Below are 22,445 nucleotides of genomic sequence, written 5' to 3'. Positions count from 1 at the left end.
AATACCAAATGTCTAGAGATGGCGAGTACAAATGGTGGCAGCAGTATTTACAATACTTACAACTTGTAAAAGATGACAATGAAGTGATGGTTGATTATGCCAGAAGAGAGGCAGACTGGTTATTACCAAAATTAGTGAACAAACAGAAGCAAAAAGAAAGCTTTAATGAGGACATTGAGAGCCATTTATATGAACTGCTAGACAGAGAGCTTGATGACCATAAGGTATGTGCAAAAACATTTTCAATATGTATTGTAAGTTAATTATTGGGATGTTGTCAATTAATCTGCATATACATAAACACATGTATACATAGGGCTCACGGCGGTTGTGACTGGTTGACAGTTGATACTTTCTCATCCTAGACATCTGATCCCACCTCTGGAATTTCAGAGGGTCTGTGTTTTATGCCCTGCATGTTCACAGAGTATTATGCATTACAATTATTTGTGTGGGGTTTTTTAGCTATCGATCTCTGTTCATTTTCTTCACTTTTTTCATCTGTACTAATCAAAGTAAAAAAAAAAGTTTTGCACAATATACATTTTAATTTTAAGTTGTGTATAACTTTCTGTTACATTTGTGTAAATTCAGATAGTCCTTTCAAAGGCAAAACCTAAGAAGAAGTTGAAGAAAAAACAGGAAAAGAAATAAATTGGAGGATTAATGGAAATTGATTCATCAAACAATGTCATAAGTTAATCTTTGCATTAAGAAAGAGTGAAGAAAGGCTTCAGTGGCACACCTCCATCTGCACGAAATTTTGATGAAGAATTCAGCAGGGGTTAGAAGTGATATTTTATTACGTATTGTTAGGTAGAATGTAGTTATTATTTAACTTCTTTCATTTTTGTTATTTTTGATTTACATCTACAAACTATTAAGAGTATAAGAATGAAATAAGTAAAAAAAATTATAATTAATTAATTCTTACTTAACATTAATACCTACATCAAGATGGATAAAATGTTTCTTATTTTCTAAAAATGGGAATTTTGATCTATTTTCACTTGTAAACAAATTTCTACGTGAATTTGGAATAAACAGGAAAAGAAAGAAGATGGTATTCTTTTTTCATTAAACTTTGTTTATAATTATCAAAAATGATGATGATCATAGAGGAATATTTCTACATGACATTGTATTAATATCTCAAGATTATATAGATTACAAAAATTTTATTTGTTAACATGAAAAAATGATGGAGTAATGTTCCTCTATGTTTTATTTTCAACTGGGAACTCATCCATGCATTAAGTGTTTAAAGGTCTATTGATCCCCAATCTTAGGATTTTTTTTAAATTGTACATATTTGATTAAGGATGATTATTTCTCCATGCAAAAATTGCTATCTCATTTCATGGCATCACATAATAATGCAGGATTGTACTCTATTTTGTAAGTAGTAACTTTTTGTATAAGGTTGTCGAAATATATATCAATATTAATTAGTTTTCAAAGATGAACTTATCGTTTTTATTTACTGTATTATACATACTTTTACACATGTTAGCTTAATTATATCGACCATTTGTATATCAGGATCAGAAGATGTTGGAGGAATTTTCCTCCATTTATTAAAATTATGGGATAAAGAACATCACACCAATTTTAATTGTTCACATATAATAAAATGATGGAGTAATTACCCCCTATGTATTATTTCAAATAGGAATTCCTCCAAATACTATGTGCACCAAATATTATTGAAAATAGAGTAATGTTCCAGTATGTAGACATTTTGTTAATCAGTACCCATTACCGAAAGAGGATTACATAAAGATGGAGTAATATTCCTCTTTATTATACTTTCATGTTAAATACTAAAATCTGATTGGTTTAGACGCATTTAACAATCCGTAATGTTACCCTCAGCGTTAGCAACACACTTGACAATGGGTAACATTACGAAAATATCACATGCGTTCAAATCATGCGCGTACGGTTCACCGTAGAATTCTCAAAACGTCGGTTGTGCGTTTGAAAGAAGCCGAATAAACGACGTCAATAAAAGCTTGCGTCCGATGTAGCTTACTTGAAAACAACAAACGACAGACGAAACATCAAACTTGAGATGATAAAGGACTTTTTGAGTAGCAAACAAACAATAAAGAGGTTGGTAAATCTTTTCCGAAGCTTTCTTATTGAGAAAAATAGAAGCGGGGAGTTTGAAAGCTTTCTAAGCGTGAACTTAACGACGATCTCCGAATTTTTTTATGACATCCGAAATCAATAAGACATTCAGTATAATAAAATAAATAGTGCACGTTTTTGAGGGTAACAGTTGAAATTGACACCCCTCGGAAAACCATTGTCAACCTCCGCTGACGCGTCGGTTGACAATGGTTTTCCTTGGGGTGTCAATTTCAACTGTTACCCTCAAAAACGTGCACTATTTATATAATGTAACATTTTGTTTATCAGTATCCCTTACATATAGAGGAATGTTCCCCTATGTTCTATTTTTGTACTTCAGTATCCATTACTGATAGAGGAATGTTACTCTATGTAACATTTTTTTTATCAGTATACTTACATATAGAAGAATGTTCCCCTATAATTTATTTTGTACATCAGTTCCAGAGGAATGTTCCCGTATGTATTAATTGTAATAAACATTAAGATAGAGTAATGTTCCTCTATGTGTATTTTTCCATCACTATCCATTACCAATATAGGAATGTTCCCCAATGTATTTTTTCTATACCTAATGATGGAGAATTATTCCTTCATCTTGTAATTGAGTGTTTCTACTGGTTCAGATGTGATACATGCAAGTTTTTTTTGTACATCAGGACTGTGACAATGGAGGAATATTCCTCCAGAGGAATAATAAAGATTTTTTTTTGGGGGGGGGGGCACAAAATGAAGATGGGTAAAAATTATCCTTAGGCCAGTACAATTCAGTGATCCAAATATAATATGATAAAGAAATTGTACTCTATTGTCTACACATGTATTTATATTACCATGTTTTCTGTATTTTGTCATAAAGAATAATCATCTAAAGCAATTAAAGCAATAAATGTTTAAATAATACATGTATTTTTAATTTGAAATCTAGAAAAGGTACTCCTGGATTTTCCTTTTTTATTCTGGATTGCATTTTATTCATTTTGCAGTACTGTACTACCTGACTTATTTACTTCCAAAAACGATCGTTTTTTTTTCTAATCCAAATTTCCTCCATTCATGTGTTTATGGTAAATGAAGGCAGATATCTCAATAAATTATTTACAATCACCCAGTCAACTGAAAGATAAGTGTTACATGTGTATGTGATTTACATAAAATATATTTCCAGTGCATTTAATAATTTAAGTTGAAAGAAAATGATATCACTTCGTTTTAGATGAGCTAGTGCAATGCATTGTTAGAAAAAGGAAAAAAAATATTTTTTTTAAATTCATTTTTATTTTCGATTATAATTATTAATTTATACATAATCCAATTTTAATAGCGAGAATTAAACTTTAATTTTAAAAAGAATGACCTTAAAACCCTGACTTTTTCAATAATAATCTTTTTTTTTTCAATATTACTCCCCCCCCCCCCCCCCCATGCATTTGGGCTAGTAACTTTTTATTTGGGGCTAGTTACTTTATTGCTGCTACTGGCCCATGGGCTAGTACTTGATTTTTAGCTCTACTGGTCAGAGACCAGAAGAGCTTATGTGATAGTAAGGTGTCCGTCGTCCGTCCGTCTGTCTGTCTGTCTGTCTGTCTGTCTGTCTGTCTGTCCGTCTGTCTGTAAACAATTTTTCAAAACGCTACTCCTCCTACAGTTTTGGTCCGATTTCAATATAACTTGGCACACAAGTAGACTACACTAAGATACATAATTTAGTGCATCGGTTTTTGATTTCGATGGACGGTGTTGTCATGGTTACTAAAAATAGAAATTTCTGTGAAATTCCTTTAAAATGCTACTCCTCCTACAGTTTTGGTCCGATTTCAATATAACTTGGCACACAAGTAGACTACACTAAGATACATAATTTAGTGCATCGGTTTTTGATTTCGATGGACGGTGTTGCCATGGTTACTAAAAATAGAAATTTCTGTGAAATTCCTTTAAAATGCTACTCCTCATACAGTTTTGGTCCGATTTCAATATAACTTGGCACACAAGTAGACTACACTAAGATACATAATTTAGTGCATTGGTTTTTGATTTCGATGGACGGTGTTGTCATGGTTACTAAAAATAGAAATTTCTGTGAAATTCCTTTAAAATGCTACTCCTCCTACAGTTTTGGTCCGATTTCAATATAACTTGGCACACAAGTAGACTACACTAAGATACATAATTTAGTGCATCGGTTTTTGATTTCGATGGACGGTGTTGCCATGGTTACTAAAAATAGAAATTTCTGTGAAATTCCTTTAAAACGCTACTCCTCCTACAGTTTTGGTCCGATTTCTATATAACTTGGCACACAAGTAGACTACACTAAGATACATAATTTAATGCATCGGTTTTTGATTTCGATGGACGGTGTTGCCATGGTTACTAAAAATAGAAATTTCTGTGAAATTCCTTTAAAACGCTACTCCTCCTACAGTTTTGGTCAGATTTCAATATAACTTGGCACACAAGTAGACTACACTAAGATACATAATTTAGTGCATCAGTTTTTGATTTCGATGGACGGTGTTGCCATGGTTACTAAAAATAGAAATTTCTGTGAAATTTCTTTAAAACACTACTCCTCCTACAGTTTTGGTCCAATTTCAATATAACTTGGCACACAAGTAGACTACACTAAGATACATAATTTAGTGCATCGGTTTTTGATTTCGATGGACGGTGTTGCCATGGTTACTAAAAATAGAAATTTCTGTGAAATTTCTTTAAAACGCTACTCCTCCTACAGTTTTGGGCCGATTTCAATATAACTTGGCACACAAGTAGACTACACTAAGATACATAATTTAGTGCATCGGTTTTTGATTTCGATGGACGGTGTTGCCATGATTACTAAAAATAGAAATTTCTGTGAAATTCCTTTAAAACGCTACTCCTCCTACAGTTTTGGTCCGATTTCAATATAACTTGGCACACAAGTAGACTACACTAAGATACATAATTTAGTGCATCGGTTTTTGATTTCGATGGATGGTGTTGCCATGGTTACTAAAAATAGAAATTTCTGTGAAATTTCTTTAAAACGCTACTCCTCCTACAGTTTTGGTCTGATTTCAATATAACTTGGCACACAAGTAGACTACACTAAGATACATAATTTAGTGCATCAGTTTTTGATTTCGATGGACGGTGTTGCCATGATTACTAAAAATAGGAATTTCTGTGAAATTCCTTTAAAACACTACTCCTGCTACAGTTTTAGTCTGCTTCTAATATAATTAGGCATACAAGAAGACTATACTAAGATACATAATTTATTGCATTTTTTTGAATTCGATGAACAGTGTTGCCATGGTTACTTAAAATAGAAATGTCTGTGAAATTCCTTTAAAACGTTACTCCTGCTACAATTTTGGTCTGATTTCAATCTAATTTGGCACACAGTTAGAATACACTACGATACATAATATGTATTTCTGTTTTTTTTTTTTTATTTGGGTGAATGGTGTTGTCATGGTTACCGGTAATAAAAAGAGAAATTTCCGTGAAATACTTTCAAAACGCTACTACTCCTAGTTTTCATTTGATTTCAATACAACTTGTCACAAAAGTAGACTACATTAAGATACATAATTCTATTTATTGTTGCATGTTGCAATGTTTCAAATCCAAGTGCTACTTTTCTTTTGTTATACAAACAGACCAGTAGAGCTACAGTCTCATCAGAGACTTCTGGTTTTAATTGCACACCCCTGAAAAAAGACTCCTCTTCAACACATAACCACTACTAGTAAATCTGTATTCATCCAAAAGGTGTATGGGTTCCTGATGTTGATCTATTCAGATATTTTGTAATTTATCTGTTTCTTTTTTGAATTCCCAGTGTCTACTGAAAAGGAACAATGACCTGACACCCTCTTCCCAAGAGCAGGCCTCGATCTTAGCCCTGGTCACCAAGATACAAGGTGTGATGGATAGTTTGGTGCTGGCCCCCACCTCATTTGATCCTGCAGTAAGTAACTTCCTTGTTTGACACTGTTAATATATATTAATTTTTGAATCTCAGATGATAGACTATAGGTAAAAGTTTCCTTCAAATGAAAGAAAGTAAAAAAGTTAAAAATGATAGAAACTTAGTATGTAAGAAGTGGATTTGCAGGAATCAACTTAATTGTATAATTGAAAAGATATATGACTAATGTATCAATTGGGATATATTTTTTTTCAAATGCGAAATTGATTTAATCAAATACACTAAAGATTAAACTGAGATGGGTGAATTCTCCATTGACAATTTTATATAAGATACCAAGTTAGTTGCTGTGTGTTTGTTGTGGAATGATTATTGGACATAGATTTTCTAAGCATTAGATTTAAAATTTATATATTTTTTTCATGAAATGTTGCTTCAGATTCTTATCAAGTCTGGCATACATGTATCTAAGGACATTTATGTGGTAACTCGAATGTCTTTGTTTTATATTGTTTAATACAAGTTCTTTGATATATTTATGTTTATAATATTTTATTTAAAATCAGCAAGTTATTTGAGTTATATGCGTATGCTACCAAGTAATACAAAGTTACAGATTTCACAAATTTATCTACCATTATTATACACATACATGGCCATTTTTATTCCAACATTAATATAAGAGCTCTTGATTTTGAATGCATGTTTTTCTTCACAAGTAATGTCTGGTCATTTTATTTTGAAATTTAAGTGAACCATAAAAAAAAATGCACACAAATTTTTTAGCATGCTTCAACACAAAATGGAATGCAGATATGTACCAAATTAAAAAAGAAATGAATTACATGTAAATTGAAACAAAAAAAGATATTTTTTTTATATTACAAGGTATTTATGCTAGCAAATATAAGCTGCTATTATACAGTTTGTGAAATCTGCAATATTTGTTGTGATGAACGATAGAAAAATTTTTGTTATTTTGTATAAATGTATTTATTACTCTAAAACTATTAAAGAAAATTCTGGTTTCAAAATTCACATTCCATACAGCTAGATATTCAATAAAACATGCAAGTGGGATTCCAAAATATTGAAGAGAAGAGGGGGAGAGAGGGAAGATTTGTTATAATTAAGATATGAATTTTTACTGTTGAAATTTTTTAATGTAAATTTCTGTTCTGTTTCATCAGACTACTTGAAAATGTTACAATTTTTTTTAATTGTTTTGATCTGTCGAAAATTTATTTTCAGTGTTTTCAGGAATAATAAATTCACCTTAAATGCTTTTAAATTGCATGTAGTTGTGAACATTTTTCTGTAACAAATTCACAATTGTGAGAAAATCAATAATCAGTAGAGTGGTTTATCTTAAATCAACATATCATTAATGTAAAAAATGATCCATAAACTTTTTGAATTTTTGTGAATATACTTGTACTGTAGATCACCAAATTTTTACAACACCTTATTTTCGCGAGATGGTCATTTGGTATTTATAAGTAAGACATAATTTTATGTAGTTATTGATCTATATAATCTTTGGTACTACAAATATGCACGAGAAATAAATTTTGACGAGCAGGCAGTCTCAGGTCATGTGAAAATAAAATTCTCGTGAATAAAATGTGAGAACGGTACTTGAATTATATGACCTATATTAGGTTTAATTTTCTTTTGACAGCAAATCGAGGAGGTGAGACAGGTGGGGTCGTTTAAGAAGGGCACCATGATGGCGGGAAACAATGTGGCTGACATTGTAGTCATGCTGAAAACTCTACCTACAAGTATGTATGGGGATTTTGTAAGATTTTAGATAGGAATCACACTTTCTAAATTATAATTATTACTCTGATTTTTAAGTGTTGAAGTTTACTTATTCATTTATCTGATCTAGGGGAATAAGGACTTAAAATGAAAAATTCTTGTATCAGTAAATTTGAAATAATCAGTATTTTATATATATATCAGGGCTCGACATTAACTTTTTTTCCTACTTGTCCATTCGGACAAATGAACAAGACATTTACTTGTCCGAACTTCAACTTCACTTGTCCGAAAAATTTTCAATAAAGATCTAATACTGTCAACTGGAAAACTAAAATAAAGTCCATTACACATAACATGTGCTTGATTGATTCGTGATGTTACATGTATTGATAAATACAACAAACACATAAAACGAAATTTTATCTAGTCTTTCTGGTCTGACAACAACATAAATGTCCACAAGTGAACCAAACTTTGTTAAGTTCGTAAGTTCCATGCCTTTACAGTAGTATGCAATTAGTGAACTTCGATCACGATCGAATGTGAACTCAATTAATAGCGATCCCTATCGGGATCGAAGTCCGGTTTTTATGTACAGCTTCCGTCTTGAAACTACCGATTAACTTTCAACAGTCGTTTTTTTTTTTTAATTATTTAAAGACTCCTTTACATTAAAATGCACTTGTCCAATCGGACAAGTGCCCAGCAATATTCACTTGTCCGTAATTTTTTTTTCACTGGTACCGGATAAGCGGACAAGCGTTAATGTCGAACCCTGTATATACATGTATATATGGGTAGTTGTAATGCTACTTAAAAGTGTTGTAACGGCCAGATATCTTTAGTATATACATTGTACAGTATGTTAAATTGGAAGAAGTGTTTGTTGTATGCCTTGTGATTTGTACATTTGATATATAATGTATGTAATGTTTATATTTTTTTATTTTCCACAGAGGAGGCTGTGGCAGTGCTGGGGAATAAGATTGTGGAGGATCTCCGAACACAGGACCCTGACGAAGGTACGGCAATATATGGTGTATTGCATAAGCAGAGAAACTGTGTATTCTGTCTGATTTTGTTTTTCAGTAACATGAACATAAAAATGTAGTTTTTTAATTATGAATAAAAGCCTCTTCTCTAAGAATTATATTAAAAAATCCATGTATACATATATATGAACAATAAGACTACTTATTAGGAAAGTATATATTTAAAATTGAAATCAGTGTTAATTAGAATAGAGTTATAAGGAGTTCTGCAGGTTCCTGTATAAAATAGACCAAAAAAAAAATACAAGGGACGTAAAGGATATGGCTGTTGCTTTTTCTGATGAAAAAGTTTTAAAGAACAGATCTTTTTCTTATCCAGTGTTGACCATGCTGACAAATGACACAGGATTTGAAATAAGTTCATCAGATGCCACAGTGAAATGTCTGATCACAACTATTCCCCCAAATCTGAAGAAACTGGACCCAGAATTACACTGTAAGTATTGCTTTAAGTCCTTCTAATACACTGCACACTAAAGAGTTTTTTTATGCAGTTAGAGTGATCTGCCCTTAGAGCAAAAATAAATTTAAATTTACAGTTTTTAACTCAATTTGTAATCAATTTAAGCATTCTTAACATTTTAATTGACCAAGATACATATATTAAACACTCTATTTGCATGTATTTTCCCAATTTAAACAAGCAACAGTGATTTCTGTTAATCTATACTTTGTTGCCTTTGAACATTTTTCATGGGGATAAATGGCAAGTTGAAAATGAAATAGAAAAAATTCAACATTTACACCTTCATACAAAATAATTTTCTCAATGTCCAAAAAGTTTTTTCATTGGTGAATAGACGGTCCTTAAGAAAGAACTATTGAAAAAAATGCTATTATCTGCACAAGTTTGTTTAACAAATACATGCAGTGTATTAGGAGACCCAAATGTCGTTTTTAACATTGATCTATGATAATTGCCTTATGTCTTTCTTGACCTTCATCTTGACCTTGTAGTGGATGGGAAGGTCATGCAGAGCCACCTGGCAGGAATCCGTCATGCTCGCTGGTTTGAAGAAAATGCATTCCATTCAAGGTAGTTATTTTACGTAATAATTTTGATGTATCATTTAAAATTACTGCTGTAGGAAAGGGCTCAAATAGGCTTAGTCCACTAAGTGAATATCCATACCACACTGTATATACTGAGTAAAATGTACAGTAAAACATAACCAAGTGCCAGGGATAGATGATTTTGCTTTGTTAAAAACCTAATTCACTATATCCGTTTAGTTCACAATATATTTTTAAAGCCAGGGAGAATGAAATCACTGCTGTAATCTGTAATTGCCAATTTTTCAAAAGCATGTTCCCTATAAGGGTGTTTAACTTTAGTTTAAATTTGACAAGTTATATCATCTGTATGTGTATTGGATAAAAAATTGCATGGGAAACTGAAATTTCATTGAAAATATATATTTGTCTAGAAGATGTAATATAAATGCACATGTACCTTTAAGGAATTTAGGAAAGAAAACAATTTTATTTGTCAGGGTATACATGTACTTCCAGCTCACATTTTCATTGATATGATTTTTTTCTATTGTAGTATCAAAGTGCTGATAAGATTAATGAGAGATCTGAAGAACAGATTTAAAGGATTTGAACCCCTAACATCATGGATCATTGATTTGCTGGTAAGGTGTTTGAATTGCTTCATAAAGTCCACCCCAACCCCACAATTTTGTTCATACTTGATACTTTCACAGACTAGTATTATATATATTGCTTTTAAATTGCATAATATTTTGCAAGTCTTTTACATATATTTTTAATTATTGGAAAAATGATCAATATTCTTTGCCAACAGCATTAATGCTGTGGATTCATTTGTGAAACTTTTTAATGTACACATCAATTATCATTTACAATACTAAGAATGGATTTATTTTCTTATTCAGTCTCATTATGCAATCATGAATAACCCCACAAGACAGCCCCTACCTATCAATGTAGCCTTCAAGTAAGTGGATTCATTCTCCCTTAATAAGATACTGTAGCAGCAGAAATTTTTGTAGGGATAAAATTTCATTGATGTGTAGCCTAAAAGGGTTTCATAGGCATTTAATTTCATTGTTTTGAAAGTAACCCTATTCAACATATAGTCATAAAATTTTGTGTGGAATTTAATTTCGTTGATAATTGTTAACAACGAAATAAATGAAATTTAATCCTCAACGAATATTTCTGCTTTTACAGTAACTATTTTATATGCATATGTACTTTTTCTACCTCCTGACAAAGAAGAGTTTAATGATTTTCGATTATGTATGATGTGCTGATAAATTAATAATGAACTGGATACAAAGCGGTTTTAGCTGTATTAAATTTTAAATGTGATATTTGAAATAAAATTAGGGCTATTCCAGGAAAAACTGGGGGGGGGGGGGCATTCTAAAGTTGTTTAGGGCATTATCACATATTGGCAAAAAATCTATTGCTTGAAAACTTTGATCAAATTACCAAAAATACATGTATGTTGAAGTAAATCTCAAGAAATGACTTAAGACCATGGTACACACTACTTTACATGACAGGTTAACAGGTTAAGAACTTGAGTGTAAATGCCATGTGATACTTTGGTTTTTTTTTTTTTTTTCAATCCATATGTCACCTTAATACTTTTATCCATACTTATTGCAATGTACAATATTTTGACTTTTAAATTCAGTGCCCATGCTCTGAATGAAGTTTTCATCATTAGTCATTTTTTTTCCCATATTTTCTGTTTAAATCAAATGATCTTCTGACTGTTTAAATATTATTTAAATTACCAAATCATGTTTCATTAAATTTGGGAAAGGAAAATCAAACGCAAATTTAAAAGCACAAGTAGTCTTCTTCTGCCCCTGCTGCAGTGACCACAGTCATCAACAGTTTTCTGCCCTTTTTCCAGTTTGTTGGAAACAAGTTTCACTTTCAATGTAAACACTATTTTGACAATTGTTTAGAGCCTGCTTTTGATTCAGATTGATAAATACTAATTTACACAAATATTAAAAAAAACAACAGAAATACTCTGCAGTGATATATAACCAGCCATCATAAAATTTATCAGATGAGGACAACGACCCCATATTTGCTCCAGTCCCCACTACCCGTGAAAAAAATATAAAAAGTACCAACCCTCCCGTACTTTATATCCTGGAATAGCCCCTAGTAAGTTTAATTGAAGGCAGTAGGTGGTTTTCCTATGATATATTTTCCCTCCGAGTTATTCCCCTTGGCTGTCATCTTGGAGGTCAAACTGGTCAATTTTCCTCTTTGAGCAATCAATTTTAAACTTGTATGACAGAAATATAGGGGAAAAAATCTGTACAATATTGAAATTAGGAATGAAAGGGTTTTATAACAAACTTATGTTCATGAAAAAAACTGTGTTATCTACACCTTATTGCTCAGTACAACAACTTTATTTGGTTGAATAATGAAGGAATCTGGGCATGTTGACTTAAGGCAGCCAATGTGAGATAACTCTTGCTTAAATTAGGTCTATGGAAAACTATCTGTTAGTATGCAACAATTGTTTACAGCCAGCCTCATTTAAATGTTTTAAATTGTGTGCATCTCCAGAGTTAATTATTTGTTTTGAAAGTTGTATATGATCCATGAGCAAAAAAGTACATAAGGCCAAACAAAAAAATATGTGTGGTTCTGGTTACACTTCCAAAAAAAATTAGGGTAGGTAGGTAGGGATTTTTTTTTTTTTTTTTTTTTTTTTTTTTTAACAAAATGATTTTCTTATTTTTTTCTAAATAATACCTATCACTGCTTTGCAAATGGCATATAGATGTGGTGTGATGATATACTAGTCAATATTGGTAGGGGACACCTACATGCTAGCTTGCTTTGGATTTAACACTATTAAACACTTGCACTATGTTTTGCAAGGAGGCCGTCATTGCTGAAACTAAAACTTAAACTGGGGCCATTGATGGACATCTGGGGAAATTCCGGAAAAAATATGAAAATTGCCAAAAAAAAGTTTAGGGTCGGGGGTATAAAATAGGGAAGGTCGGGTAACTGGAACCACAGATATTTTTTTATTTGGCCTTGGAGCTGATCAGTATAGGTTTAAAAAATTCTTCTGCACCTTGAGAGTTAAGGACCCTCTCTACACTAAAAGAATTTTTTGTTTAGATATTGTACCATCAGGAAGTACATACATATGTAAGAATTGTACCATGTAATACATGTACATTGATAAGTCGTTTGACTACAGGAGATGTCTACAGTTGTTGGCAGCGGGATTTTTCCTCCCGGGATCAGTCGGGATCACGGATCCTTGTGAACAAGGAACGGTACGAGTCCACACCGTGATGACCCTTGAACAGCAGGTACGTACAGGAAGTTGTGTAATATACTGATCAGGCTGAGCGCGGTATTTACATGCAATCAATTATTAATAAGTGAGGGGAAGTGACATCCACAAACAAGGTCAGAAGTGCCTTTATTTACAACATTTCCTGGTAATTCATAAGGTATATGGCAGTCGGTAAAAGTAATAAGGAAAGTTTTCTCCATATAAATTGAAAGTTGTTGTTTATATAAAAACTCTTTGTATACATGCATGTGTATTGCTGTGTGATTATAAAAGCATTTTATTTTTACTATTGAATTGGTTGCATCTTGGTTATATGAACACTGTAAAGGGAAGCAACTTTTTTAAGCTACACATTTTATTCATTTCACAAATGCCATCTTAGTGATCTTAGAAGCAGGTTAAAAAAATTATATTCTGAAAAATAGTATAGTGTTATGCTAATTAATTTACAGTATATTTCAGAAGCAACTTCTCTGATAGTTGAAATTTGCAAAACTTTATCTTTCAGACAGTGCAAAAAATAACCCTTTAGATACCATATCTTTAATTTTGCAAGCTGCATGGAAGTAAAAAGTACAACTTTAAAAAAGCATGTGAAGGACTTAACAATTCTGATTAAAATCAGATCTTTTCATACGCTCTGAAATACTGATAGTCACTGTACAGCGACAATCAGAATTTCGGAGGATAAAAAAGATCTGATTTAAATCATATTGAGGACTAAATTGCAAAAATTTCGAATGACACAATTTTTTCTCTCTCCCTTTTCCCCTTTTTGTTCCTCTCCTCCCCCACTTTTTCCTTGATTTCTCCCCCTCCACCCCTTCTTTTACCCTCCTTCTCCCATTTATTTTGTCTTACCCTTGGTATGGTATGTTTAAAATCATTGGAAATGAGTGGAGAATACATAATGTTGATAATGCCATCTTTCTATCTACAGGATATGGTGTGCTTCACAGCTCAGACATTACTCCGAGTACTGACCCATGGAGGATTTAAACAGATCCTAGGCATGGAGGGAAACTCTAGTAAGTAAAATATATCTATACATCTAAAAATAAGGTTCTCAAAAAAAAATGTTATAAATCTAAAACAAAAAAAAACAAAAAACAAAAAAAACAAGAGGCCCTTATTGTTCAGAGAATTTTATTTTAATTAAAAATAAAACATTCCAGCAGTCAAACATATTATGAAAGCTTGACTGGTTGCAAGATGTTTATGGTGGTGTAAGGTTTGGAGATTTAAATAAGAGGAATGGCTTTACATTATGGTTTATCTGATTCACTATCAATGGATTTTCATCTCTTCTCACAGGTATAGCGACAGAGATGAGCGTGTGGGAGGGGGTGGTTGTGACACCGTCAGACAAAGCCTACGAGAAACCGGAAAAACGGGAGGGGGAGGAAGAAGATGAAGATGGCGATATGGAAACACAATGATCACCATGGCAACACCAACAACTACATGTGAGAATTTGAAATTTTACATTTTTAAGAGTTTTTTGATCTACAGAATTTCATACTAGATGTTATAGTGTCATGCATTTAACAAAGTACATGTAAATATTTACTGCTCTGAGCAAGAACGGTAAATTGTGCTGTGTTTAAAGAATTAGCTCAAATTAGAATTGATTCTGGCCCATAAATTTTGAGATAATGGCAGATTTTTAATTATTTATTTATTTAATTTTTTTGTTGATAAGAAGCTTACTGTGGAATCATTTGAATTTGTGGGGTTTAGTAATGTGCAATGAAAATTTTCATGGAGACACTATAGGGTGACCAAAAAATAAACAAACTTTGGTCCCCCACAAACAATGATGATTCCACAGTATTCATGTCAATGCTGAATGGAAAATAAGATTCTTTTGAACAGAATACATGTAGTCATTTGACTGTGACTTTACATTTACAACAACTGTTCATAAACTGGTTCAAAATAATGCAAAATAGGATTTTTCCGTTAGCTTTCTGGTTAGAAGATTTTGAGGGCATGCATTGAGTAAAAGATGTTCATATTTATGAACATAATGACAAGTTTCATGCTGTCTATGCTCAAGCAGATGTTTTCTAGGCCCCAAAAATCAGTAAAAATTGCTTATTTTACTTTTTATTTTTCATGCAAAGGTGGTGAAATGGGCTATACATGTATTGTGATATCAAACACAAAGAATGCCTGCATCATTACAATATTTTTTATTGACTTATCACTAAATAAGTTGTTTGCATTGTGCAATAAACAAGTTAAAAGTGAGTAAGAACATGTCTCATTTTGTTTATAAAATAATTGCAATGAATCAATACTTCTGTTATTTCATCTATTCACAGGATGTCCCTACTGCAAGAAATTTGTGTGGCAATTACAGAATTGCAGCTGACATTTTATGGACAAAAGTGGCTACAGCAAATGGAACCTAAGTGTGGTATACATTGTTCTGTTGAAACTGAGAATTGGAAAGGAAAGAACCAAAGGAATATACAAATGTACATGTATGTTAGAGAGAGAGAGAGAGAAAGAGAGGGGAGAGAGAGACTTGATAAAATGCCATATTTGTATGTTTTACTTTGTTTTCATCCCATTGTGACTGTATTGTTTAGTTGTATGTTGTTGAAATTTCCATGTCAGAACAAATTGAAAATTAATTCCTTAAGTTTAATTATTAAAAAAATGGAATTTTATTTATTTTACTTATATAACAGGCATGCATTTGCAAGTTCTTGCAAGTTAAAAAGGCAGCAGATATATAATTAGAAATCCTGATGAAATTTAAAAAAAATACAATGTTTAGTTATGAAAATTGTATGTGACTTTAAGTTAAATATTTTATAATTTTGATGGTAAGTATAAAGCAAGAATAATGTTTCTGATGTTAACAAAGAAAAATTTAAAGGATAAAATGTACATGTATATATTAATGTCATGAAATCTTGAAAAAAAAATTAAAAATTTTGAACAGTTCTTTTTTTTTTTCTTTTATGAAACAGTATTATAATGTCAGACTTGTGTGATTGTCTTCTTCACAGAATACTGTAAACTTACTTATCTTAGCAGCAATCATATTTTAGCACCTTTTGCACTGCTTCATGTTTATCTGCTAATACATATACATGCTAATACATGATTCAAACCACAGTCTAACCTCATTATCTCGAAGTCAATGGGACCGAGAAAAAAATTTAAGATATCCGAGGATTTGAGATATCCAAGGTAAAATATTTAAAAAATAAGCGGTTGGAACTTCCAAATCACTTTGACATATCCATCGTATTTGAGATATCATGTTCGAGATACCGAAGTTCAACTGTAGTACATGTTTTGCAACGATCAAGTGGTCTAATTTATGATTGCACTATTCAGTTGGAAGATTGTGCTGAACTTTGAGTTCTCTTATTTATGTATGTTTGCAGTATTTATTAATAATGTCATGCTTGCATTGAGTATATATTATCACAGATCGTGCTGTTAATCTTTAACCTTGACAAGTGTTAAAACTCTATTTCATTATCCTGGAAGTCTCTGAATTTGGGTGACTTGCACGTTGGGTTTGGTTCATCTTTAGTATGGACAAAAGCTGCTACAGGAACTGTCCTTTAAGTAAAAGTGAATTTCATAAGATCAGTGAAAGTTTTATGAAGGAGACTTAGTTTTGAATTAATTGAGGTTTCCTTTGAATAAATTCACCATGAGTCTTTACCTTGGTTTTATAGTCTCTTTAATCTGAGCTTTCTTTTGAAATTTCTCATCTTGCTCATCCCGTATCTGAAGTTCTCCCTGTAGTCTAGTGATTTGTGATATGGAGATGTTGTTAACATTTCTGCATTAAAATAAATATTAATTTAAAAATTGGCTCTGTCAGATCAGTTCGTCTAGTTTGTTGGGTATTCTAGGACAATAACGATAGTTGGAAATGTGTGATAATTTGCATAATAGGCCCGTTATGCATAAATTATCCCACGTTTCTACCGTCATTAATGTCCCTGGCATACACCTCTTCTAGAGCAAATTTTGAGGAAATATTAATTACTAGCCAAAATTAAATATTTGGTAATTTTGGGATAATTTTCTTTCAAAAACACAGTTTTTCATATTTAGTCAATACCCCTGGTAATGAGTGCTGTTTTTTTCCCTAAGAACCTCGAAAGGGAGTATCATTTGAAAAATTTTCAATGGGCCAAGTACATTGTATGGTACTTTGCGTAAGACCTTAATTGAATTTTCTTAATTTTTTTTTTTTTTTTTTTTTTTTTTTTTTTTTCCAGTCAATTCTTGATAAATAATGCAATTATAAAGTTTTAATGAGAATAAACTTTTAAAGTTATAAACAACAATACTTTTTTATTTCTCTGTTATGCAGCATTTTTGTAAATTCTTTGTTCGTTTTCTATGTTTTATATGTTAAAAGAAGAATAACTTATAGCCTTTTTTGTGCACATTACTGCCCAGCTGTAGGTTTTTAATGTGCTTCAAATCTCTATCATTCAATAGCCCCGCCCCGTCAGGTCAATTTGCTGAGAACATGTACATACATGTAAATGACCTTTATGATGCTTACGGGCGATTCCTTTTCAAAATTTATAGATCCGCCACTGATCACTGTACTTACGAATGTGATATAATTTGCTGATCCTCCGTGGTGTTTCTCGTCTTGAGATATTGCTCGAGTTTATCAATGGTGGTCTGTAATGATTGACACATATGCTCCGCCTCTTCACGCGCAGCCTTCTCTTTCTCGAGAGCCTCGTTTCGGAGATTAAGTATTGCTTGCATGTGCTCAATCTTTAACATTAACTGTCTGCATCTGAAATTGACATTTTTCAACGAATGAGGAAATGCTCGTGAAATAGGAAGGTAACGAACAGTAATCAGGCTCAAAGGTCTACTGAAACAGCAAACACGGACTTCTAAAAACATCAGAGGTGGGATCAGGTGTCATGGAGGAGTAAGCATCCCCTGTCGACCGGTCACACCCGCCGTATGCCTCTTGTCATGATCAGGAAAACAAAACAAAAAATCCGTAGACAATTCAATGTATAACAGTTTGTATTGTGCTTATTAATAGTAATGATTTTTTCCATCTTTGAACTTCTAAAAGAAGGGCGGAGTCACCAAATTTTGGGGATATGTCATGTTAATTTCTGAGTTTATAACCTATACAGTATTATGTCTACATGATTTCGGTTTACTAATAAGATAGTAATGCTTTTGATGGAGACTTGTATACTTTGCAAAATGTTTCATAAATTAAACGTAATCTATTTTCAACATGTGTTACAAATATATCTTACCATACATAAATTATATATCATATATTCATCATACATGCATTCAAATAAGTGTATGTTGAAAAAAAATAATACATTTATACTAAAATATATAGCAAACGTATATGTATTGAACATTTGGTAATCATACAACTAAAACTAAAAATATGTTGCATATATGTCATATTCATATCTATTTTCACTTGATTAATGTTTTCCTCTTGAGAATTGAACATATTGAACTTTCTAAATAAGTTTCTAATATATTACAAAATAATGTTTGTTTGAAACATATGTTAAAAGTCGTTACGCTTAGCAATCGTTGATCGAATAAACTTTAAGCATATAATTGTTCATTGCACATAATAAACATATTTTACAATATTTAGCTGGAAATGTTACATGTACAGTTAACACGTGCTACTGCATGCATTTTGATATGCTTTATAATTTTAGATACATGCTGATGAACTTACCTCGGCTGTTAGCAACTTACCTCGGCTGTTAACAATTTCTCGGCTGTTAACAATTTTACGATGAACTTACCTCGGTTGTTAACAATTTTATGAAGAATTTTATTTCTTTACCTTTCCTCCGTATCCTTGCGGAGTTTTCGCTCCGATTCCATTTGTGCAGTTAAAAACATCAACTCATCGGGTGACCTTGGATCATTTCGACTGATCAATGACCTTGTGATATTACAAAAGAAAAAAAAATCAATTAACTAAGTGAACATACTAACAAAATGAAGATGTTTCAAACAGTGATCAAGCTCATAAATTTGGTAAAGAATAAGAATCGTGAACAGGGGGGAAAAAAAACCCGAAGGACCTCTGTATTGATCAAGTAAACTGGAAATCTGTATTAAAAATGCTATTAAAATTATATAAATATTGCATGTAGTTGAGTGTAACATTAAAAATTTTCACCCCAAGAAAACCAATGTCAACCGAGGCGCAGCCGAGGTAGACGATGGTTTTCGAGGGGTGATAATTTTCAATGTTACACTCAACTACATGCAATATTTATTATTTTATACTGAATGTTTTATACAATGACATATAACAGTGAACCTTGCGCGCATAAATTCTGCGCAGTCGCTATTTTTTGGAATAACACCCGTCGTCAAGCAATGTTGACTGTTGCTACGCTTGAGGGCGTGGCTCCATCATTCAGCGGGTATTAGTGTTTTTTAACAAATGTTTGTCGACGAATCAGATTCAACTAACTTACATGAAAGTATAATATAATAGATTAACAACTGATGGGAAATGTGTTAGTCAAAATACGACCCAACAACAGGAAGACTTTTCCAAAAAAGGTCATTATAACGACCTTTGAATTTGCAAAATATAGACTTTAAACGTGATAGTTGAAAACCCTGTAACATTAACTTATTTTTCATAAGCCTGCCTCTATTTAAAAAATATTATCATACTCAGAACATATGCTCTTGAGTATCGAATAAGTAGGGAGACATTAACATCATATGCAGATGTTTTTTGGAATATTACTTCTCGGAACATAAATAGGGGAAGTTGACGATGGAAAAGCTGTCATCCTATTTGATATATAGTTAGTTGTTAGTTGATATATAGTTAGTTGTTAGTTGCCCATGGTCTAAATATAAATCAGTAAAATATCATAGTATGAAGCAGATGTGACAGACTCTTCGATGTACTTCAGAGTACTTGTGTATGGAATCAGAATCAATTTTTAACAAAGTAATTTTGTAGATCATAAACATTTACGAGTTTAATTTTAATTGAGGAAACAGTTGTCTATGATGTAAAAAAAGACTGCCAAGGAATGGTTGTATAAAAAGGCACATTTAACATTTTTCGAATAAAAAACACAGGCACATTAATATCTAAAAGTTTCCCAAAAATTTTGATAAAGAAATGATTCACAGATCAAAAACACTTATCATTCAACAAGGACATAAAATAAATGATATGTTTTCTTGTCTTCTAAAATGCATTCTCAAAAACCTTTCTAATCCAGAGCCCTATTTATTATTATTTTTTTCATCAAAAATTTCAGAATTTGTGATTTCTTTGCTTCTGTCTGTATTCTAGAGGCCAACATTACCACATACTCATGGCAGAGATATATCATTTTTAATGAAAGTAACAATAACAATGCGTAAGTTGATTTTGAACCTTCTGTCCAAATTTAGTTATATTTAGAAAATAATTAAATGTGACTTTTATTATTTATTTATATGGCACTTGACCATATTTATTTTAGTAAAACCAATCTTTCAACCATTTTCTTTCATTTGAAGACTTAGAGAAAGAGAAGCACAAAAATAATTTCGCAAACATTGATATCCTGAAGAAATTTTTCTTAAAATATAAATGACATAAATCACAGTGTACCTGTTCAGTGTTACATAAAGCACAAAACAGTGTTCTGTGTAAATGTACAACGTACCTGTTCAGTGAAACGCACTCCGATAGTGGACGACTTCTATCATAACTGAAAGACAATTGAGTACAGATATATTTAATGTACATAAAAATAAGTATTTGCTAAGAAAAATTAAACATTTTATGTTTTGAATATACTGATATTTATAAAATAAGCAAAATGAATCGTTAAAGGAGAGATGTAGTAATTTGCAAGGTGTCTTGTGATTTGTGATATTTTTAAACTTTTTTAGTGCAGAATTTTTTTTAACAAAAGTGGTCAATTCAGAAACTATTTTTTAAAAAATGTCCAGAAAATTAGTTTTAATTTATTTCAATCAATGAATCATGTAAGAAAACATCTTTATAACACTTAAATCCCACAATTTCACAGATAAGGAAAATTCCAAGAAGTCTCAGTCTTCAGGAAAGAAATATGTTGTAATAATTCATTTTCAAAAAATACAAAAATTAAAAAAATGCATTGCTTTTATGATTTCATTATAATAACAAGAAATTGATTTCAGTAAAATAATGAAAAAAAAATGTAATAGACTTTTTTCGATACTCTATTTTTATTTTGTTTCATTTATTTATTCATTTATTATTGTTTGTAATCTTGGAGTAGTACAGCAGAGTTTCATTGTTATGGGAAAAAAGCTAAGAAAAAGTGTTCTAAATCAATTACAAGATCTTTCCCTTAAAACAAGATTCTCACTAAAAATGGTCACTGGATCTTCTTCCTTTCCGCGACATCCTTAAAAAGCTCGGTTGAAAGCACCGTCAACAGTTATAAAATACAGGTCATCCTGCTACGTGCCTACCATTTTGTCACCGTGTTTATTAAACTTTTTAGTTTGTCGCCTTATAATTTGATTCAGTTCCTTTTTTAATTTCTCTCAGCTGTGAGTCAAATGTATGATTCCAGACAGTCTTCAATGTTAACAGTTTCAATTTCCGCTCCTTAAATTTCTAGCTTATTAAACACTCTCGCTAAATTCCAATCACTTTAAAAAAATATCTGATAATACATATCCACTTAGAATATCCTGTTATTAAAAAGATAAGTCCTGATTGAAACTAACGATCAAATCGATATACACAAGTCCTAGACATGCAAGTGACATCCTGTGAAAAACTTTCAATGGTATTACTGTGTATTACTATTGTGTATTACTTTACATTGTGTTGCAATTTCCTTTGTTAAAGTTACACCTGACCCTGTGAGTTAAAGCATAATAGCGTTTTAATCTTCTGTTATGAAGGTATTTAACCGCTGCAGAATAAATCACAAAAGGGAAATGTGTATTTCAAAACATTTGTCAAGCATTTTAAATATACGAAGAGTACTTGCGTTCTACTTTTGTATTAATAAATGCAGTGTTCATTGAACATGGTATGCTATTTTTAATTTTTTTTTACTGTTGACCTCTTAAGAATATTTATTATATAACCTCACTGAGGCCAACATAAAACCTGAATTATTACAATGGTGCTTTAAAAAAAACAAACAATATATGCCAATAGGTAGAAATGATCTTAATCCAGTTTCATTTTCAAAACAATATT

At 31.6% G+C, this 22,445-nt stretch overlaps 2 protein-coding genes across 2 annotated transcripts in view; one reads left to right on the top strand and one right to left on the bottom strand.

The window, feature by feature from the left end:
• The window catches only part of LOC133189160 (interleukin enhancer-binding factor 2 homolog), a 36,946-nt gene extending 20,827 nt beyond the window's left edge, over positions 1 to 16,119 (top strand). Inside the window, exons 5-15 of the mRNA XM_061324569.1 lie at positions 5,972 to 6,100; positions 7,743 to 7,845; positions 8,785 to 8,850; positions 9,200 to 9,316; positions 9,838 to 9,916; positions 10,430 to 10,517; positions 10,782 to 10,843; positions 13,103 to 13,217; positions 14,145 to 14,232; positions 14,519 to 14,670; positions 15,532 to 16,119. Of these exons, the coding sequence (XP_061180553.1) occupies positions 5,972 to 6,100; positions 7,743 to 7,845; positions 8,785 to 8,850; positions 9,200 to 9,316; positions 9,838 to 9,916; positions 10,430 to 10,517; positions 10,782 to 10,843; positions 13,103 to 13,217; positions 14,145 to 14,232; positions 14,519 to 14,643 (972 nt within the window). The 3' untranslated portion in view covers positions 14,644 to 14,670; positions 15,532 to 16,119. The remainder of the gene's footprint in view (positions 1 to 5,971; positions 6,101 to 7,742; positions 7,846 to 8,784; positions 8,851 to 9,199; positions 9,317 to 9,837; positions 9,917 to 10,429; positions 10,518 to 10,781; positions 10,844 to 13,102; positions 13,218 to 14,144; positions 14,233 to 14,518; positions 14,671 to 15,531) is intronic.
• A 356-nt stretch (positions 16,120 to 16,475) lies between these two features.
• On the bottom strand, positions 16,476 to 19,151 carry LOC133189161 (uncharacterized). Its single transcript, XM_061324570.1, has 4 exons — positions 19,053 to 19,151; positions 17,808 to 18,002; positions 16,899 to 17,018; positions 16,476 to 16,792 (listed from the first exon to the last, which is right to left on the bottom strand). Exons 1-4 carry the CDS (start codon positions 19,109 to 19,111, stop codon positions 16,690 to 16,692), a joined length of 477 nt encoding a protein of 158 aa, XP_061180554.1. The 5' UTR covers positions 19,112 to 19,151; the 3' UTR covers positions 16,476 to 16,689.
• Positions 19,152 to 22,445: the final 3,294 nt, after the last annotated feature.

The sequence above is a fragment of the Saccostrea echinata genome, unplaced genomic scaffold, assembly GCF_033153115.1.
Source record: "Saccostrea echinata isolate AGI-Se365-2 ecotype Australia unplaced genomic scaffold, CSIRO_AGI_Sech_v1 ptg000017l, whole genome shotgun sequence".
Classification (NCBI taxonomy): Eukaryota; Metazoa; Mollusca; class Bivalvia; order Ostreida; family Ostreidae; genus Saccostrea; species Saccostrea echinata.
The sequence above is the reverse complement of the archived record's forward strand: the minus strand, read 5'-3'. Positions and strand labels throughout refer to the sequence as shown.

Bases quoted from the DNA above. Each gene is read 5' to 3' on its own strand.
- LOC133189161 (XM_061324570.1), bottom strand. From the start codon at position 19,111: ATGTTTTTAACTGCACAAATGGAATCGGAGCGAAAACTCCGCAAGGAT. The intron at 18,003-19,052 runs GTAAAGAAATAA...TGTCAATTTCAG, and splicing joins CGCAAGGATACGGAGGAAAG to ATGCAGACAGTTAATGTTAA. The intron at 17,019-17,807 runs GTAAGTACAGTG...ATTTTAATGCAG, and splicing joins CAGCAAATTATATCACATTC to AAATGTTAACAACATCTCCA.